Source organism: Caretta caretta, chromosome 2 (assembly GCF_965140235.1).
Source record: "Caretta caretta isolate rCarCar2 chromosome 2, rCarCar1.hap1, whole genome shotgun sequence".
NCBI lineage: Eukaryota > Metazoa > Chordata > Testudines > Cheloniidae > Caretta > Caretta caretta.
In genome coordinates, this window is record NC_134207.1 from 21755069 (window position 1) to 21774026 (window position 18958).

Consider the following 18958-nt stretch of genomic DNA (forward strand, 5'->3'; position numbering starts at 1 on the left):
GCAGTAACTGAGTGTCTTACACATTTGTTAAAGTGAACACAGTTCTCTTTTTCTCTCTAACCCCTAGTCAGTTGGAATTATTTGTGGGAGGGCATGGACAGTTGGTTGTACTAGGGCGGGGAGGGAGAAGCTAGGTCAAAGGGGGACTTGACACTTATTCTGAATAGAACTGTTGTGGTAATGGGGCCTACCAGTTTATCCTAATTGTGAGCTCAACTGAGAAGAGTGAGTGAAAGTCTGTAAGATGTCACAATAACCTATGCCAATAAATGTTGATGGGAAAAGGTGCAAAAGGGAGACAGACTGAATTAGTCTTAACAAAAACGCCTACTGATATAATTCAAGAACAATGTTAAGATAATTCTTGGTAACCAAGAAAAGCCTGGGGACAGGAAAACAGTGAACCAAAATTAGGGTATTAGAAACTAGGCCTAATTGGTGGACAAAATAATGAGGACCACGAGTCCTCAGAAGGAGATTTTGGGGGATGACGGCAATGCTGGCTGATTAAAAGAAGGGGAAGGAGTGAGCCCCACTGTCTGCTGGGACCTGGATCTTCTTTGTCCTAATCCTGAGAGGTGCTGAGCAGACTGGGCCAGAGAGGGAACCAGATGACATTGTCCTCTCCACTGGCTCTGGATAAATCCTGAATACCACCTGGGATGTGAGACTTTGTGCCGGCCCCATTCCCCTCCCCCTCCCCCCCAACCACCGAGTATGTTGTTTTCCATCCACACGTTATTTCTTATCTTTGCTATCCTTCTCAGTTTGCCTTTTGTCTTAGAGTCTGGCTTAGCCAGCCGAAAGTGTATATTTTGCTATGCTGCTTTGAGTCTGTGATCAGAAAGAGGCTGTTAAAAGCAGTGGCCTAAACAGCCCATTGCTGGTATAAGTTTGCCAGGTCTCAGAGTGGCCAATAAGACGATGTGCTGTGCCTGTGATTTTTCCAGGAGAGAGATTGCAAGCGAAAGTTAACACCAGAGACAGAAGCTGCACTTTGTCTTTGCTGTTCCTTCTTCTCCCTTCTTGTGTATGCCCTGTTTTATCTAAACAGGGTCAAGGGTCAAACTTCAGCTGCATTTATAAACTGCATTTATAACAGCTCCAACCCATCTCAACTAAGTTCCCCTCCAAAAAAGACAGTTATCTTTGATACCATCTGAAAGACTGTCAAACAAGGTGTTTTACTCAAAAAAAAATTCTCCCCGGGTAGAGTGGAAAAAGGAACAAGGGATGTTGTTCAAATGAAAGCCTTATTCTACATTTCAAATGCTTTAAATAGTAACTGTTCCCCCCCCATTTGTAATAAAAGGTTAAAAAGATGTTTAATTGTGTTTGCAATGGTGCTAAGCAGGGCTATGGGCTCTGTATACCAAACCTTATTTGACACGGTTTAATGTTAGACAGTTTCACGGTCATGTTAGCACCTTTGACTCTTTGGGGGGAGATCGATCTAAGTTATACAACTTCAGCTACATGACTAATGTAGCTGAAGTTGACGTAGCTTAGATCTACTTACCGTGGGGTCTTACGGGGTGTACTTAGATCTACTTACGTGGGGTACTTACGGGGGGTACCGTCATCCTATGTCAATGGGAGACATTCTTCTGTCAACTCCCCTTGTGCTTCTCGTTCAGGTGGAGTACAGGAGTCGACGGCAGAGCGATCTGCGGTGGATTTAGTGGGTCTTCACTAGACCCGCTAAATTGACTGCCAATGCATCGATCGGTGCATGTCGATCTGCCGGTAAGTGTAGACAAGCCCTAAGTGGTTTGCCCAGGGTCACAAAGGAAGTCTGTGGCAGAGTAGGAATTTAAACTTAGGTCTCAAGTCCTGGGTTATAGTGTGCTGCTTATGTTCAGCAAACAGGCAGCCTGAATTCAGAACCAGTGGGAGTTTTTTTTGTTTAAGGACAATGTAATTTTAAAGGAACAGCAGATAAATTGCTAGAAAAATATTACATGGCTCAAGGGATGGACATTTATTAAACAAAAAGTAGGCTTTATTGCTTTACTTTGATCATTCATATTATCCCAAACACTGAATTCTGAACATCAAAATTGAACGGCCACTAAAATTCTTTTTTTTTTTTTTTCCTTTCAGGGAAGTTACCCAGTTTGGGAAGATTTTATAAACAAAGCTGGGAAACTGCAGTCTCAGCTAAGGTAAGTTTCTTATCGCATAGCCCATCCCCTTGGCATGTGGGACATGCTAGGCATACTGCGTAGTTTAAATGGTGTTTCATCATTGATAGTCTATTTAGCATGGTTTTAGTTTAGCGTTTCTTTTTAATATTTCATATTCATAACTCATCGATGTAAATTCTGTGTGCCTCCTTTTACAGTTTTAGTATATTTTAGAAAAATAGCTAATTGTCCACACAGGACTGTAAGTTCTTTTCACATTTTCATTTTCATGATGTGGCCCCATCTGGAATTCTAATGTAAGACAGTTGATTTATTTTGATTTAATTAACCCATAGCTTTTGGGTCGAAAGTCCTCGCATTATTTTTATAAATGTAAGATAAAGAAGGCTTATTAAGTTACAGAAGTACTCTAAATATTGGGTAAAGTCTATGGTAACCTAAAAACTAGGACAGAAGATCTGGCTGCCAAGGAAATCCCAGTGCTGGGTCATTTGGCAGCAGTTAATAACATGTAACTAGTTGGGTCTCAGTATACTAAGAACATTCTGGATAACTTTTCATAGACTTCCATTAATAAAATATTATTCAAGCAGCTTCTATATCATATCACAACTTAGTATCTGTAACAGAATCAACAGGCTCATAAAATGCCTTTCTGCTTACATAGGGAGAGGGGAGAAATTAAATTGCATGTTACTATGAACTGAATCTTATTTCCTAAACTAATGGGATATACACTTCTCATATGTCCTATTAAAAACCCCACAAAAATCCTGTATGTGGTTGGTTGCCTGACGTGTGCTTCCCTTTCCATGCAGTCCCATCCCATTGGGTTTCCCAGGTGGGATTCACCTGTCTTACTGAAGAAGTAAAAGGAAGGAAAGAGGAACCATGCTTTCTCTGACTCCTATTAGATTGTGTAGTTATCTATTTTTAAAGATTGTTTTCAGTTTTTTTTTTTCCCCCCATGTCCTTCTCTCCTCCACCAGCAGTCCTGCAGTATGGGATTTGAAGCGTGCCCCTGGGGCTAGGAAGGCATTGTTTTGGCCAATGTGAGCTTGCTTGTCCCCACCCTATCCAGCCCCCACCTGCCCTTTTTCGATATGTGATGCCAGTAAGGCAATTGCCATGTACTGGGAGTACTTATATGCCAGAAAGGTTTTACAGGACTGTGCCAAAGTGTCGCTCCGAGTTGCAGATCATTATTAAATCCACTTTGGATTTTGGAAGGCACAACTGGAAAGAGTCTGCCTGGGTTCTTAGATGTTCAAACGTTGTCTGGCCAGTTTCCAAGTTCTCCCTGAAGTCTTATCCTGAATGGGATGGACTGGAAAGTGGAGCCATAATGGTACTTTTGGAAGGAGCTAGGCCCACTTCCTTATCTCCAGGAGCTCCTCCATGTACCCAATACCCCGAGTCTTATCTGGCTTCCTGCTTCTGCCACCTTTCCCTGCTTGGGAAGCTGTAGGGATAGATGGCATACAAATGCAGCTGTGGCCAAGTGTGGGGAGGAAATGACACACAGCGAGAAGTGGGGGGTAGTCTGTACAGAGGACAGGTGGAGCTACTGCTGGGAGAGGAGAAAAAGGAGTGGAGTCCTTGAGGGGGTTAACTGTTTGAAAGGTTACAGTGTAGTATGTCCTTAAGCTAAGGTGTGTTAAACAAATTAGGGCAACCTGGAAGTTTTTAATCATTTATTTAGGAAATACAGTTTGTTTGCCCAGTTGGGATTGCTTCAGAAACCACTCCAGTTCCTCATACATCCTGAATGCCACCAGTTCAGGACAATTGGGCAACTCCTTGTCTTTCAACAAGGAGACCAGAATCCAGGAGAATCTCCAGATCCTGGCACACACTAGCGAGCCAGATCTTGCCCCCTGCTTTGTCTCCCCAGTACATCTTTGGTCTCTGCCATTTTCTGGCTTATCAGTGCAGGTTTTCAGAGTTCTTCCTCATTTTTCTAATTTTCCTTATTATGTGACAAGGGACATTCCTCTCCTGCCCCCCAAAAAGAGGCTCTGCATACTCTAGCTGCACCTGTACAACATGGACCTTCGTCACGGATTCTTGCTGTGAAGCTGCCCTTCAGAAGGAGCAATGGCATCTGGCGGCATCTGGCAGCACCTCAAAGCTCCAGACTACCTCTCCGCTGCCCCTGGCCTGGACAGTCTCTGATGCCAGCTGCCCATGATTTCCCTGAATAGGAGCTTTCAGATCCAGGCCTTGTCCTCAACTACTGCAGCTGGAAGAGTAGAGGACAATTTCCAGGACACCATCTCCTCCAGCAGCTTCTTTTCGAAGGGGGGAAGTGTTTGCCTTCAGGTGCTGAAGTTCAGTTGCTCAGCCAATTATTTTATAGGTCTTATTCAAAGTCTTTTTTCTCTACCACCCACGCAGCACAAAGAAAACTTCCCTCCCAGGTGCTTTAATAGCTCTGTGCACAGACAGTTTGAGGATTCACTCACTCACTCCCAGCAAATGTTAATCTTTTGCCTCTGCTGCTTCCTTTGACAAAGGGGAGAATATGTAATCGAAGCTGGAGTCAGGCCCCCCTAGTATTTTTTATCAGAGAAGTGGAACCTCCTTATTAACAATCTGGATAAGATAATGTAGCGCATGATTTTGGAAGAGCCTAACAATAGGAAAACAGTGCTGGAAAAATCCAGGTCTGGAAATAGCCAGGTCCATGAATAAGTATTAACAATTAGCTAGAGAAGCCCTTCTCCTCCCCCTATCTCAGGGGCTGACCTACAAATGACAGCATGTAGAGAGCCCTCCTTCCATCTGTTTGAGGTCATCATCTCTTTCAAACCCATATCTTGGATCAGAAGATTGAGAAGGCTCTTAGGAGGAATTCTGCACCGGCTGTAGCCCAACCATGCACTACCATTTATTTCTCCTCTATTTTGAGGGTGTGCATGAAGTGAGGGTTGGATAAAATCCAAGTAGTCCAGTTCCAGCTCTCCCAGGAAAACCATTCTTTATCTACAATTATGACTGCGGACAAGCTTCCCTGCAGCTTTCTGCTCATGTTTTTGGTTCGGCGGGGTGTGGCTTAGATGGACTTTTGCCTTTAGGCCACAATGAGGAGACTTCCATAAATTTTACTTTGTCTCAGATCTCTCTAAGGAAATCTTGATTGTTTGGGACTCATTTGGAATGATCTCTCCAACTGTTGTGGGCAGGAGGGAATTCACTATATTCGCCTATGTTTCTCTGTACCTCATTGTCCATGAGGACTAAGTATTGCTGTGCCACTGTTCTCATTTAATCCCTAAAGTCCTGTCCTAATTTCATTTAAATCAGGATACCCAGACTGTAAGAGAGAAAAAGAAAAGCTCTGGCACAAAGCTGCGATGTGTAGGGCCCTCAAGACCTACTTATTTAGAAAATTGGAATCTGTTTGTCCATTCTGAGGGTAAGAATCACTGGATGCCAGCGGCTAGATTTGCTATCTAAATTGATAAAACTGTTTGTCTGAATTATGCAATTAGCAGGCCTTCCTTGCCCTTTGAACCTTAAAGGCCTATCCAGTTCACTTCCTGGGCAGAGCAGGTGAGCAGCTGTAGCTGAAGAAGTGCAAATCTCCCACTTGGTGGTCCCTGCAGAAGTGTTCTCAACATACTGCCTCTATGCTTTCATCCTCAGATGCTGCTTATGGATAATGCATTCCTCATAGCTTGGTGGGCCTGCCCTCTGTCAAGGATGTGGGGGGTGAGCGGGGGGAAGGTATTCTGTATCTTGTGCATTAGTTCTGATGGAATTTTCTTCAGGTGGCTCGTCTGCCTTTGCCATCTATTCTCTTCTGCCTCTTGGGGTGTGTGTTTGTCTCCTCCTTGTGGTGAGTCTGCCTCCGGTACAGAAGAGACTTCTTACTTGTAACTCCTTTCTTTGCCCTGGTTCTGCTTGCACAGGCACGCACGATTAGTCAGCAGGTGCAATTTTGTTGTTGTACATGTTTATATATAGCACTACTAAGACATTTGGTTTAGCTCCTCTAGAGGCAAAGGTGGGGGTGGGTCTAGCTGGCTCGGCAACTAAGACTGAAGGTGACCTGCCTGTAAAGAGGAGAATGATATAATCATTTGTTCTGCCCTGGTGTAACTGTAGAACAGAGAGAACTCTCTGGGTAGTGAATATTCTCCTTTTCCCACTGGTCCCAAAACTCCCAAACAGGATCAACGGATCTCTTGGAAAGTACCCATTTATGCTCTCACAATTATCAGGGAGGCAGGTACACTTCAAATGATGTGCTTAGGATAGGATTTGACTGGGACTGCAGAGAACTTACTTCTCCCTTATCTGGGGATGTATCCTGCAGAATACAGGTGCCTCCCAAAAATAATAGTGGCTTTAATTTGTTTAGATTCTTTTTCATGTTTGATTGCTTTAATATTGATTCATCAGATAAAATCCGCTACAAGGGGCTGACTGCATCCTTTTGAAATAACACCTGTCCTGTGCAATTCACAGTACAGCATTAGCATGTCCATAGTACCAGCACAAAGCAAGGAAGAGATTAAGAAATGAAGGCAGAAGAGGACTAAATTCAAACACAAAATAGAGAGGGATTTGTTATATTGTTGCCCCTGCAAGTTCCCACTAGTTTCTTAATAAGCCTAAACATTTTTGACAATAATTAAACGGGCAGCAATGAGACACAGCTAATGTTTTGTTTTTCTGTATGCATTTCAGGACTACAGTAGTAGCAGCTGCTGCCTTTTTGGATGCCTTTCAGAAAGTGGCTGACATGGCTACTAACACACGTGGTAAGCAGATGTGTCAATATTTAGTTTAGCAGAATGCTGTGTCCAGCTTATATCATTTGTGGTAGTAATAATAATAAAAAAGCCTTACTTGTTACCACTGACAGGCAGATCTGGTAGACCTCTGTTTGATGAGCTCTTACTTTGAATATGCAGAATATGAGATGGTTTGAAAGATTTGTGGAAAAATGATGGAGACCCATAATTTAGATTTGTTTGACATAAATCGTTTTGAATATTTCTTAATTGCCCTCTGAATTACATGCTCAGGAAGAATATTTTAACTGTAGATTTATTGAAATCTGTATCTGTTCTCACTCTGACACTTTATCCCATAAATAAGTTTAAAAGAGATGTAAAGCCAGCTCCTCAGCTGGCGTCAATCAGTGTAGGTTCATTGAAGACCATAGAGCTGTGCTGACTTGCACCAACTGAGGATCTGGTCTGTAGTTTTTTTTAATTGCTTTTTAAGCCTCGGTCCCTGGATATCTGAGGCAGTTGCCTGCACCTTCATTTTAGAGGAATCTTCCTGTATCGTCCCCACCTTTCCATACCCTATAATTTTTCCTTAACCTGCTAATTAATGGCCAAACTAGTTCTCCTGGCCTCTAGCAGGAAATGAGGGATGTTCAGGTTCATATGGGTGGCTGACTGCAAGTTTGTCCATGAATAGACCAGTAGAAACAGTGCAACTGACAATCCTGCCAGACCCCTGGGTGAGTGGGGAGCAAAAGGCTGCTTTTCTGTGGTGTGCCAGATGACCACTGACCCAGGCAATAAGAGTTCTGATGTCTCTGCAGAGGCTGGGCTGCCCAGTCCAGCAGGGCTCTGTTATTGAAGAGCTATTCCAAAGTGAATGTACAACTGTTCATCAAGTTGTTTTCAGTAAAAAGAAAAGGAGTACTTGTGGCACCTTAGAGACTAACCAATTTATTTGAGCATGAGCTTTCGTGAGCTACAGCTCACTTCATCGGATGCATACCGTGGAAACTGCAGCAGACTTTATATATACACAGAGAATATGAAACAATACCTCCTCCCACCCCACTGTCCTGCTGGTAATAGCTTATCTAAAGTGATCATCAGGTGGGCCATTTCCAGCACAAATCCAGGTTTTCTCACCCTCCACCCCCCCACACAAATTCACTCTCCTGCTGGTGCTAGCCCATCCAAAGTGACAACTCTTTACATAATCAAGTCCTGGATTTGTGCAGGAAATAGCCCGACTTGATTATGTAAAGAGTTGTCACTTTGGATGGGCTAGCACCAGCAGGAGAGTGAATTTGTGTGGGGGGGTGGAGGGTGAGAAAACCTGGATTTGTGCTGGAAATGGCCCACCTGATGATCACTTTAGAAGAGCTATTAACAGCAGGACAGTGGGGTGGGAGGAGGTATTGTTTCATATTCTCTGTGTATATATAAAGTCTGCTGCAGTTTCCATGGTATGCATCCGATGAAGTGAGCTGTAGCTCACGAAAGCTCATGCTCAAATAAATTGGTTAGTCTCTAAGGTGCCACAAGTACTCCTTTTCTTTTTGCGAATACAGACTAACACGGCTGCTACTCTGAAACTTGTTTTCAGTAGTTTCTAGCTTTGGGTTTTTGGGTGGTGCCCCCCCCCCCAAATAAATCCTTGCTAGTTTCTATCTCTGAGTAATACTGCATCCCTAATGTTGAAAAGTGTGACGTTTAATTAGCAATGTGCTAACTATCTAAGCCACACTTTTCCTTCTGAGAGCAGTAGTAGCAGCTGGAACAAGAGTTAAATAAGGGCACTGTGACAACTTTGAGGAACCAGATATTTGTTTTTAAAAGCTGCTAATTGCATTCTGCTAAGCTTATCTGAAGGAATTTTTTTATCTACTATTGGTGATATTAATACATACGTTAAAAAATGCCAGCTCATACATGTTAGACATCAAACCATGACTGACAGACTTGGCTTCCTGTGTACATTGCACGAAAGGGACAAATCTAGGGATGAGACTGCCACAGGGACCCAAGATGAAAAATTTTGGGTTTGGAGTCTGAAACACCCCTCCAAAAGGTCAGGCTTGGCTGAGCTCTGCTTCAGTGCTGGGTCACTAAAAGCGCTTAAAGATCATTAAAACATTCTTTTTACAAGTGTTTTGAATTCTTGAATGACCAAAAAATTAAATAATGTGGATCTATGCAAATTATTGGGGGATATTTTATCCCTTCTGTTCCATGTATTTTGATGTATTTGGACTATATCCAGCATGCATTGCATCTTTCCAGACTACGTCCTTCAGAAAAGATAGGTTTCAGAGTAACAGCCATGTTAGTCTGTATTCGCAAAAAGAAAAGGAGTACTTGTGGCACCTTAGAGACTAAATTGAAGTGAGCTGTAGCTCATGAAAGCTCATGCTCAAATAAATTGGTTAGTCTCTAAGGTGCCACAAGTACTCCTTTTCTTCAGAAAAGAAGCTCTGTAAATTCAGTCCAGTGAAATTTGTATAACCCCCACTGTTCTTCCTCCCTTACTTCTCCCAATTGAAATGATAGAAGGGAATTTTGACATATTTTTAGAAACTGACATTCTGACCAAATAATTGAAATTTCAGGCTAGTGGCTCTTCCATTTCCCCCTATGTGTTGTTAAGAATTAGCAACTTGCATTGTACCCAAGAAGAAACCTCCTTGAGGTTCTTCAGCTAATGTGAATCCTAATATCTTTTGTTGTAGACTGGATGAAATCCCGGTCCCATTGAAGTCAATAGTAGAACTCCTGTGACTTCACTGGGGTCAGGATTTCATCCAGCATCTTCATAAAAGTAGTAGCTTAAGTGAAATCTGGCTTAAAACAACTGATTTCCCTCCCCCCCCCTTCCCTTTTGTGATGTGGGGATTCTTTTCTTGCCTGTGGTTTTGCCCCTTGGGGAGTTGTTAATTAGATATGTAGGACTGAAGACAATACTGTACTAAATGTTGTCATTTGTTTTGTTTCTGTGTATTTTATCCTTTATAAATGGTGTATTTCTTTGACCTGTGGTGGTTGCTGTTGGTATAGATTACACCTAATGCTGCAAAACCAAGGGTGGTTTTTAAAACAGTTTTGTCCCATGTTTGTTTACATTAACTGAAATTAGCAAAGTTTGCTTTTGTGTTTTAAGTATTTGTGCAGAGAGTATATACAATGTTTTTAATATATATGCAAATGTTTGAGGGTAAACTACAAGCAGGATATACATGCGTGTCCTGTGTACCACTACACAGAAAGTTTAGCAACTTTGCATGCTGTGAATTATAGGTATACATTGTCATTGTATGAAGAAGTATTTCTTTGATAACTTTAAGTAAAAATGCTGATCCACCGCCTATTTCAGAGAGATAGTGTTATTCCCTAATGTGAAGTAGTGTGATTAAATTGTTGTAAAGCTGTGTGCTGTTTTTTATTTGTAATTGCTTACTGTTTTACTGGAAGTGGTGTGTTATTTTAAGGCCCAGCATTCTAGCTGATGAAAGCATTTTATCACAGTCAGTCAGCAGTAACCCTCTCTAACTACTTGTCAATCTGCTTGCATCAGCATTTGCTTCAGAGGGAGAAAATACTGTCTATGTATATAATATGTAAATATTTACAACTATACATACCCATGTATACAGGGGAAAACCTAATACCTTTGCAGATACCTGAGGATGGTGGGCTTGTACGTAGCTTCTCGTTTCATTTCTATGAAGTACAACACTGAAGCCAGGCTTTTCTAGCTGGCACTAACCTCTACATGATACTTGAGGTCTGCCACCCTGAAGTGCTGGCTGTTCCCTTCCTATCTACCTATCTCACCGGTTCTCAAACTTCGTTGAATTGTGACCCACTTCTGACAACAAAAAGTACTACACAGCCTCAGGAAGGGAGACTGAAGCCTGAGCCTGCCCAACCCCTGTCACCCTGGGTGGGGAGTGGGGGCCAAAGCCCGAGTCCCACCACCCTGGGTGGGAGGGAGGAGGGGGAAAAGCTGAAACCCAAGGGTTTCAGCCCCAGGCTGGAGGCCTGTAACCTGAGCCCCACTGCCCAAGGCTGAAGCTGAAGCTTGAGCCCTGTCTCCCAGGGCTGAAGCCGTTGGGCTTCGGCTTCAGCCCTGGACAATGGGACTCTGACTTTTGGCTTTGGCCCCGGACCCCAGCAAGTCTCATCCCAGCCCTGGCGACACCATTAAAATGGGGTGGTGACCCTGTTTGTGGTCGTGACCTATAGTTTGAGAACTGCTGGTCTCCCTTGGTCATTTGCCTCCTCTTGACTTTAACTTTGCAGGTTTTGCTTGTTACACAGTTTTTATATTTGTGTTGGGATTGAAGTCTTTGAGGCGGAAGGCTCTAAGGGGAGAGTGTAAAACAATAGAATCACAGGGCGGAGTGTGCAGTACGCTATGCTGTGCTGCGCCATGCCATCATTCTGCACATGCTACCTTTGAGGGTAGCAAAGACCCCCTCAGTGTGACGCAATGCATTGTTGTATTGAGCTGGTATATAGAAACAATAGCTCAGAGTGGTATGAGCTGCTCTGTTCATTTCAAGGTGGGGGGCTAACTCTGAAGGATTTTAATACTGATGATGCTTACTTCTGATGTGTGTGAGCAGAAACATTCAGCTGTTCCAGGATTGTGAGTGGAGGATAAGTCCTACCACTTCTTATTTCCAGTCTGATTCTTTAATAAGAAGAGCTGTTAAATGAGTTGACTAATGAAAGAACATTGTCCATCTAACAGATGCAGTAAAAGTGGTGTGTTGCCTGTATTCGTTATATTTATATTCCGGATACAGAATTTGTTATAAAAGCATGTGAGCTCCAGTAGTAAAACACTGTGTTGTATTGGAGGATTTATCTCACTTTAAGGAGACAGTGTGGTCTGGTGGATTGACCGCGGGCAGGGAGCCAAGTACATGTGAGTCTGAGTTCTGCACTGTATCCATTTCAGAGCTGGCCTTCCTCAGGTTGTGGGGCTTGCATAGACTAGGATAAAAGGTATATTTAAAGGATGCTGGCTAAATTGGTTCACTCTGCATTTTTAAATATCCACCTTTTATTCTAGTCTAGATACACCTGCTGTGGGGCCATCTTGGGATATGTGCTGAGTGCCCCCAACTCCTACTGACTTCATTGGAAGTGGACTGTGTTTAGAAACTCCCAGGCCCAGGCCCTGTACTTCTCCTCCTCTCTCCTCCCCCTCCATACCAGAAGATAATTCTTATCCAGAGTTCATGGGAGGATTAGTTCATGTGTAAAATCTATAGCCCCAGTTCAGCAAGGTGCCTGAGCTCATGCCTAACGTAAAGCATGTGAGTTGTCCCACTGACTACAGTGAAGTTACTCATTGGGTGAGAGTTATTTTATGTCTCAATTTAAAAAACAAGCACCAAATGCCCTTAGAATTATTAAATGTGCAATAAAATAACAGTAAATACTAATACATTAAATTGCATTAGCCCCTGGCATTAAGGATGGGATTTTCAGAAGCGCTCAACGTTGGTGTAACTGTTCCTGTTGAAGTCCATGGTAGAGATCTTATTGGCTGCAAATGGAGATCAGTTTACCTTGGCCAGCAAAAGATTAATAAAACAAAACAACCCCCCACCCTGAGAAGCCATTTTTCCTCCCAATTCTCCAAAATACTCTTTCTGCCCCCATCAACCCTTTCCACTCGATGGCTTTTGCCAGTTAGGCATAAGTTTCAATACTTTGCTGAACCGAGGTCTGTATGATGGTGTAAGTATTTTTATTTTTTTTAAACCCCCATCATTTAAAACTTTTTTTGCAGAAAAATTACCTCAGACCCATTTAGAATTTTTTGATTTATAAAGAACAATATCTTTCACCGGGTTCTGCCACAAAGTTTCCGTGTGACCTTGGGCAAGTCATTTAGCTCCTCTGTGCTGCAGTTCCCCATCTTTAAACTGGAGATAATAGCACTGCCCTACCTCACGATGGGCGTTGAGGATAAATGCATTAAAAGATGGTGAAGCGCTTTGAGATCTACTCATGCAAAACACTACATAAGTGCATTTTTAGGCGTTATAATTATTTTAATTATTATTGGCTCAGTTTGCATTTTGCTGAGGATGGAAAAAGAGAGACTAGATTGGTCTAGTCATTTTCTCATTTTCATAAGTTAGTGCAATGTTATTGCATCTTTGTTCAAACCATTGAAGGGGTAATGGTCATTTTTAGAGTCTTAAAATCCTAAAGCCTCTCCTCTAACCCAGCCTTCTATAAATGTTGGCCTTAAATTAAGTTGACGTGGTCCTGCTATGTTTTCTTATAACAAGAGAATCCCAATATGTTCAAATTACTGTAGTTTGAAAATGTAATATAAATTTGGTTTTTGTGCAGTTTTAGCGTGTGGGTAAGTTGATTTCTTCGCTTTGTACCTACACTAATTTTCTCTTTGCCTTCACTATATTTTGATGTCCTTCCGGACTGGCACTGGATTTAAAAACTTGAATATGTAGGGTGGAGAGGAATAGTGACATTCGCCTAATGTCTTAAAGCTTCAGAGTTAATACTGATGTTATCCTTTAAATCTGCTTTATTGAATATTCATAGGAGAGCCTGAATATATTAAGTGGCAATGTCTCCCCACCGTCTCCTTCGTTTTCACAGGTGTAAATTTAGAAGACTTATGGGAAGAGAAATTGAAAGCTTTGTGATTATGCGGGAGCTAACAATTGATCTTCAAAGTACGATTGTTAATGAGTCCTTCAGTATCCACTACGCATTTAGCTTTTTTTTTTTCCCCCCCTGTATTGAAGTGGTTTTTAATAGACATAGCAGGAGTATTTGCTATTGGTAGATAAGTGTGCCTCAGAATGGTTTAATTATACAGTAACTCAGAGAGCTTTTCTGTGGACAGTCTGATTCAGTGTGTGATGATGCAACTCGGGGGCTTGACATGTCCTGCAAGGGATACGCCTTCCCTTCCCATGTACAGTGCAGTATACTTTAAGACGTCCCGTGCTGTTTATGCTCTCAATCCCCTTCATTCTACAGCAGTCCATGAGGAGTGAAAGATGATCTGCACATTAGAGTGCTAATGAAATGTGTGTCGGAAATGGTTTCCTGACGGTAGGTTAGGACTTGGGGTTAGAGGATGTCAAGGCCCTGGAGGAATAGCCAAGATAGCACATTAGAGAGCAGCCAAAACTGATGCTTATGTCTACGCTGTAGCTGAGAGCGTGCCTCCCAGCCCAGGTAGACAGAGACACATGAGCTCCGCTCAAGCTAGCATGCTAAAAATAGCAGTGTGGAGGTTGTGGCTGGATGGCAGCATGCGTTAGATGCCCAAGTGCAAGCTCACCTACTCCCTAGGTCGGAGCTCAGGTGGCTAGCCTGTGCCTCTGCCCATGCTGCTATGTCCACAATGCTGTTTTTAGTGCACTAATTCAAGTCTGACTGGGCTGGGAGACATGCTTCCAGCTGCAATGTAGACATACTCCCGGGGCGCAGGGTGCATACTCTAGTTGCTAGCCAGTGCCGAATTTTGTGAAGCATCTATGCTGCTATTATTAACCATGATAACTAGATTAAATCACACCTTTTTGCTATAACGCACCCGTAGACGCACCCATGGTGTTCCCAGGCTGGGGAAAGGCGACTGAGGGCTGTGGGCAGAAGATGAGTCTCTGCCATCCTGTCTTGTGAAAATGAATTATTTATTTGTATTTCAGTAGTGACTGGAGGCCCCACTGTGCCAGGCACTGTGTAAACATGAAGTGAGATGGTCCTTGCCCCAAAGATTTTGCGATCTAACTAAACAAGATAAGTGGTATGTGGGGAAAAACCGAGGGGAAGTGATTTGCCCAAGGCCACACAGCAAATCACTAGCAGAGCAGGGAATAGAATCCAGGTCTCCTGAATAAATATTTTAATTCTCCTAAACTGGTGTTTGACTTAATAAAAATGATGGTAAATTGTGTTCGCAGGACAGAATTCTTGACCGTACAGCTGAATAGCATGGGAAATATTGAAAGAAGTGTCCCTTTTCTGTCCAAAAAAACCCCTTCAAAGTTAAACTTTGAACCAGCTGTAGAGATGGGTGCAGAAAAGAAATGTAATTTCCCCCCAAAACTTGTCCCTGTTTTTTGTTCGGCTCTATGGCAGTCTCCATTGACAGGTGAACTTGTATAAACGATGACCTCACAAGAAGCATGGGAGTAAAAGTGGAGCTGATGAGGGGAAGGGAATTTAGTCACTAAGAAACTATTTTTTTCATGAACAGCTGTTTAACTTCAGTGATATTAGAATAAAGGAAACCTTTGTTCAATTAAGGGCCAAAGGACTTGCAATAAACTTCTCTGTCCTTCCACTGGTCCTCCCAAATAAAACCCAGGGATGATCAGACTTTCCACACATGATACTTGTAAGGTGTAAATCAAGCAGGAGAAAAAGCAATATTTAAATAAACCTTTCATGCTACCAGTACGTGCAATAAAGAAGCAATTTAAAATCCTTTGCAGGTAGTTTTTAAATTGCTTGAACACATTACATACAATCTGTGTTCTGTAATATCAATTAATGCATAACAGGTTTAAAACTATTATCTAACTTTTTAATATTAAATCCGCAGAATCTGGGAAGTACATAGTTGAAGACCAGTAGGGTTAGCCATGTTTTCTCATCTCTATCTCCTTGCGCATAGAGTGCAGTGTGAAGGTCACTGAGCTGCATACCGACCTTGAGAGTTCTGTGGTACTCGGTAGAAGGGGTCAGAATGGAATGAGACCTGAGTCTTGTCTTTTTTAGATGTTGTTTAATCTTAAATGCATAAATGCAAGAGATTTAAGGCTATTTTCTTATATTTTGTTGTTGTTTCTAGCTAGATTTGTGTGTGTGTGTGTGTGTTTTTCCTTAAGGTCAAGTCTGAAGCTAGCTCAGGATTCATGTAATCAAAATTAGTGCTGCCTTGTACTTCACATGGAGGGGAAATTTCCAGTTTGATAGATAAAATAATCACTATGGCAACCTACATGGCCACCTAGTCCACGGTGCTTTGCGCAATATGGTGTATAAATAGCCAATGATGTCTCTTTCCCTAAGTCGAAGCGTTTTTTTATGAAGCCGGCTGTCTTTTGTAAAGAGATTGAAATGCAGTTAGGAGATGGATTAGGCTGCTGCAGCGATTTGTATTCAGGCAGCAGAAATGAGCAAATTTAATTGCAAGGGTTTCTTTAAAAAACAAAAAAACCCCAACAACCACCCACCACCACCAAACCAATGTTTGGGAGGGAGTGCAAATAAGAAAAGGGCACGTGTATAGTAAGGAAGAGCTTGACACCCCTTTCTGATTAAAAATGCAAATCTATTCAGAAACATTGAGTCAGAAACCTTGTTGGGGGAGGTTGTGGGGGTAGAGGAAGAGTGAGCATTAGGTATGCATTGCTATTTAATCAATAACAGCAATTAAACAGCAGCTTTCTGACTTAGTATTTCTTAGCACTGTAGTATCTAAGGCCCTACGGACCGACCCCTATGTCCATATGGTGCCTTTTATTTGACGCTGTGTAGGTGTCTGCCCACGTGGTGTTTCTTGCAGGACTGGGAATGAAATGCCTGTGTTTGGAATTGGTCTTGAGTTACAAGTGTTAAAGGGATGGGATTGGAATTTTAAAACCTTCAAAAATCCAGTTTCTTGGGGAACTGTGAAGATGAGTGTAAACCACAAGCTGTTTAAGGATTATTTCATTTCACTAATTTTCTGGCGGGAGAGAGTGAGAGAGAGAGAATGACTTTTAAAACGGTGGCGGCTGAGGTTTTAGTTGGTGGTTGCTTGTCAATATAGCTCATCTTCCTATGGTTGGAGATCCCCTTTCAGTCTGATTCAGTCATGATGTGATAAACTGGTCCTGTAGTCGGTGCATAACCATATTTCTGTAGTAACCACAAAAAAAGAGCTTTTTTTCCTGCTCTGTGAATCTGTTAGTTAGCAACAGTTGCCAAAGAGATGTTTCCATTGTAGTTTACCAATATTTGTTCTATTTTAATCTATTCATCATTAGGCATCTATAGGAAAAATAAGTATAAGGTCATTAAGTTAGAATTGAGTTGCTCGTCCTTTACTTAAAGTACGTAAGGAAGGTCATACTGGATCAGACCAAAGGTCCATCTAGCCCAGTATCCTGTCTTCTGACAGTGGCCAATGTCAGGTGCCCCAGAGGGAATGAACAGAACAGGTAATCATCAAGTGATCCATCCACTGTCACCCATTCCCAGCTTCTGGAAAACAGTGGCTAGGGACACCATCCCTGCCCATCCTGGCTAATAGCTACTGATGGAACCATCCGCCATGAATTTCTCGAGATAGGTTCATGCTGGTGGCCCTGGAGATGTTGCCCAAATAAAAGTACTGTATGCTTGCCCAACTGCCTTTCCAAATCCCACCCGAAGCCTTCTGAGGCCACCTCTTGAGACAAAAGGCAGCTGATTCTCTACGTGCCAGTTCACTCCTTGGCCTCTCTGGGTATGTCTACACTGCAGATGAACACCTGTGGCTGGCCTGTACCAGGTGACTTGGGCTCTCAGGGCTTGGGCTAAAGGGGCAGTTTAATTGCAATGTAGAGGTTTGGGCTTGGGCCACAGCCCAGACTCTAGGACCTTGAGAGGTGGGAGGGTCCCAAAGCCCAGGCTGTGGCTCTAGCCTGAACCTCTACACTGCAGTTAAACAGCCCCTTAGCCCAAGCCCTGCGACCTCGAGTCAGCTGGCATCAGCCAGCCATGGCTGTCTTATTGCATATGCTCTGCTGAGATTCAGAATGACCACTGTGATGGTAGCTTTAGTGAACAGGGGAATGTGCTCATGAGAAATCAAATTAACAATGTCAACTTGCTTCCTGCAACTCACACCACATCTCTGTGCTGGTAACTTCATGTAGCTGTGTATCAACCCAGGCAGGATTCAGACCACTGACACAGGAATATGTCCTGTTATCACTACTTTAAGCCTTTAGCCCCCTTTTCATTCCTTTACATCAGTTCTGAGTGATGCAAAGCGGTGTATTTGTTGCACATTATAAAGATACATCCTTTGGACTGGAATACAGGTTTGTTCTTAGGTTTTCCCCTCAGACAAAATTCTGTTTCTGACAACACAGAGGATATAAGCAAAGGTGAGATTACAAGTCTTGGAAGTCTAGAATTGAGAATTGCACATCCAGGACAATGGAGCTCTGTTTAATCCTTGAACAAAAGACCCAGTGGCATTTGCATTGTCTACCAGGCTTTCCCCCCTCTGTGATATACTGTCTGTCTCTCAGAAGGATGCTTGAGCTACTGTTTCTGATGTTGATTTAATTATTCCTTGGAGGCTAAACTCTGCCATGTCAATTCCTTTTATGCACCCTTACTGCAGAGGTGTCAGCAATTTCAGGGGGTGTGTGTGCGCGTGCGTGTGCGCGCAAGCAAACTAGTTAGGGCTGTTCTCATTGCCAGGCAGTTTGCTTAGTGATATGATTCATCCCGCATTTGTATACTTGCTGCTCAGAGGAAGGTTATACATTTGTATGGTAATAATGAGGTCTTGCTTAAAATAGATCGGCTTCCTGTATTTTCTTGTCCTTCTGTTTGCTTGTGAGCTGTTGGGTGTTGCTAGCTCAATTATTTGCCCCTGTTGCTATGTGCAAATGTCAGTTTGTTTTAAAATGAGGCATCTCCTGGAGCTAGACCTTAGGCAGTTGTCTGGTCTTGTTTGGCCAATATTGGGGTAGAAATACCCTCTGTATGCAGAATTCTGAGCTCCTTAAGAGGGGAGCCCTTTCGGTTGTCAGATTGTACTAGAAAACTAGTATCAACCTAGGACAAGTAACTTATTGTTCTGTGCTCCTCTCTCCCTCTCCACTCCCTTGCTTAATGAAGTCCAACCTGTAAAACTGCGTGAAAATTAAATAGTGTGATCGTCCTGCTGTTTCAATTCAGAGTTAGAACCTCTCTTATCTTCTTTTCTAGGAAGAGTGGGTGTAAAAGGGCAAACTTCTGTAGTGAGTGATTTCCCCCTGCCACCCGTTCTGATTGTTTCGTTTGGCATTTAGCAGGCAA

At 42.6% G+C, this 18958-nt stretch overlaps 1 protein-coding gene across 7 annotated transcripts in view; it reads left to right on the top strand.

Annotated features, from left to right (window-relative positions):
* MTSS1 (MTSS I-BAR domain containing 1) overlaps positions 1-18958 on the top strand; it is a 178627-nt gene that overhangs the window by 21904 nt on the left and 137765 nt on the right. For all 7 annotated transcript variants that reach the window (XM_048841599.2, XM_048841603.2, XM_048841602.2 and 4 more), the window contains exons 2-3: positions 2104-2165; positions 6843-6916. In XM_048841599.2, coding sequence (XP_048697556.2) covers positions 2104-2165; positions 6843-6916 — 136 coding nt within the window. The remainder of the gene's footprint in view (positions 1-2103; positions 2166-6842; positions 6917-18958) is intronic.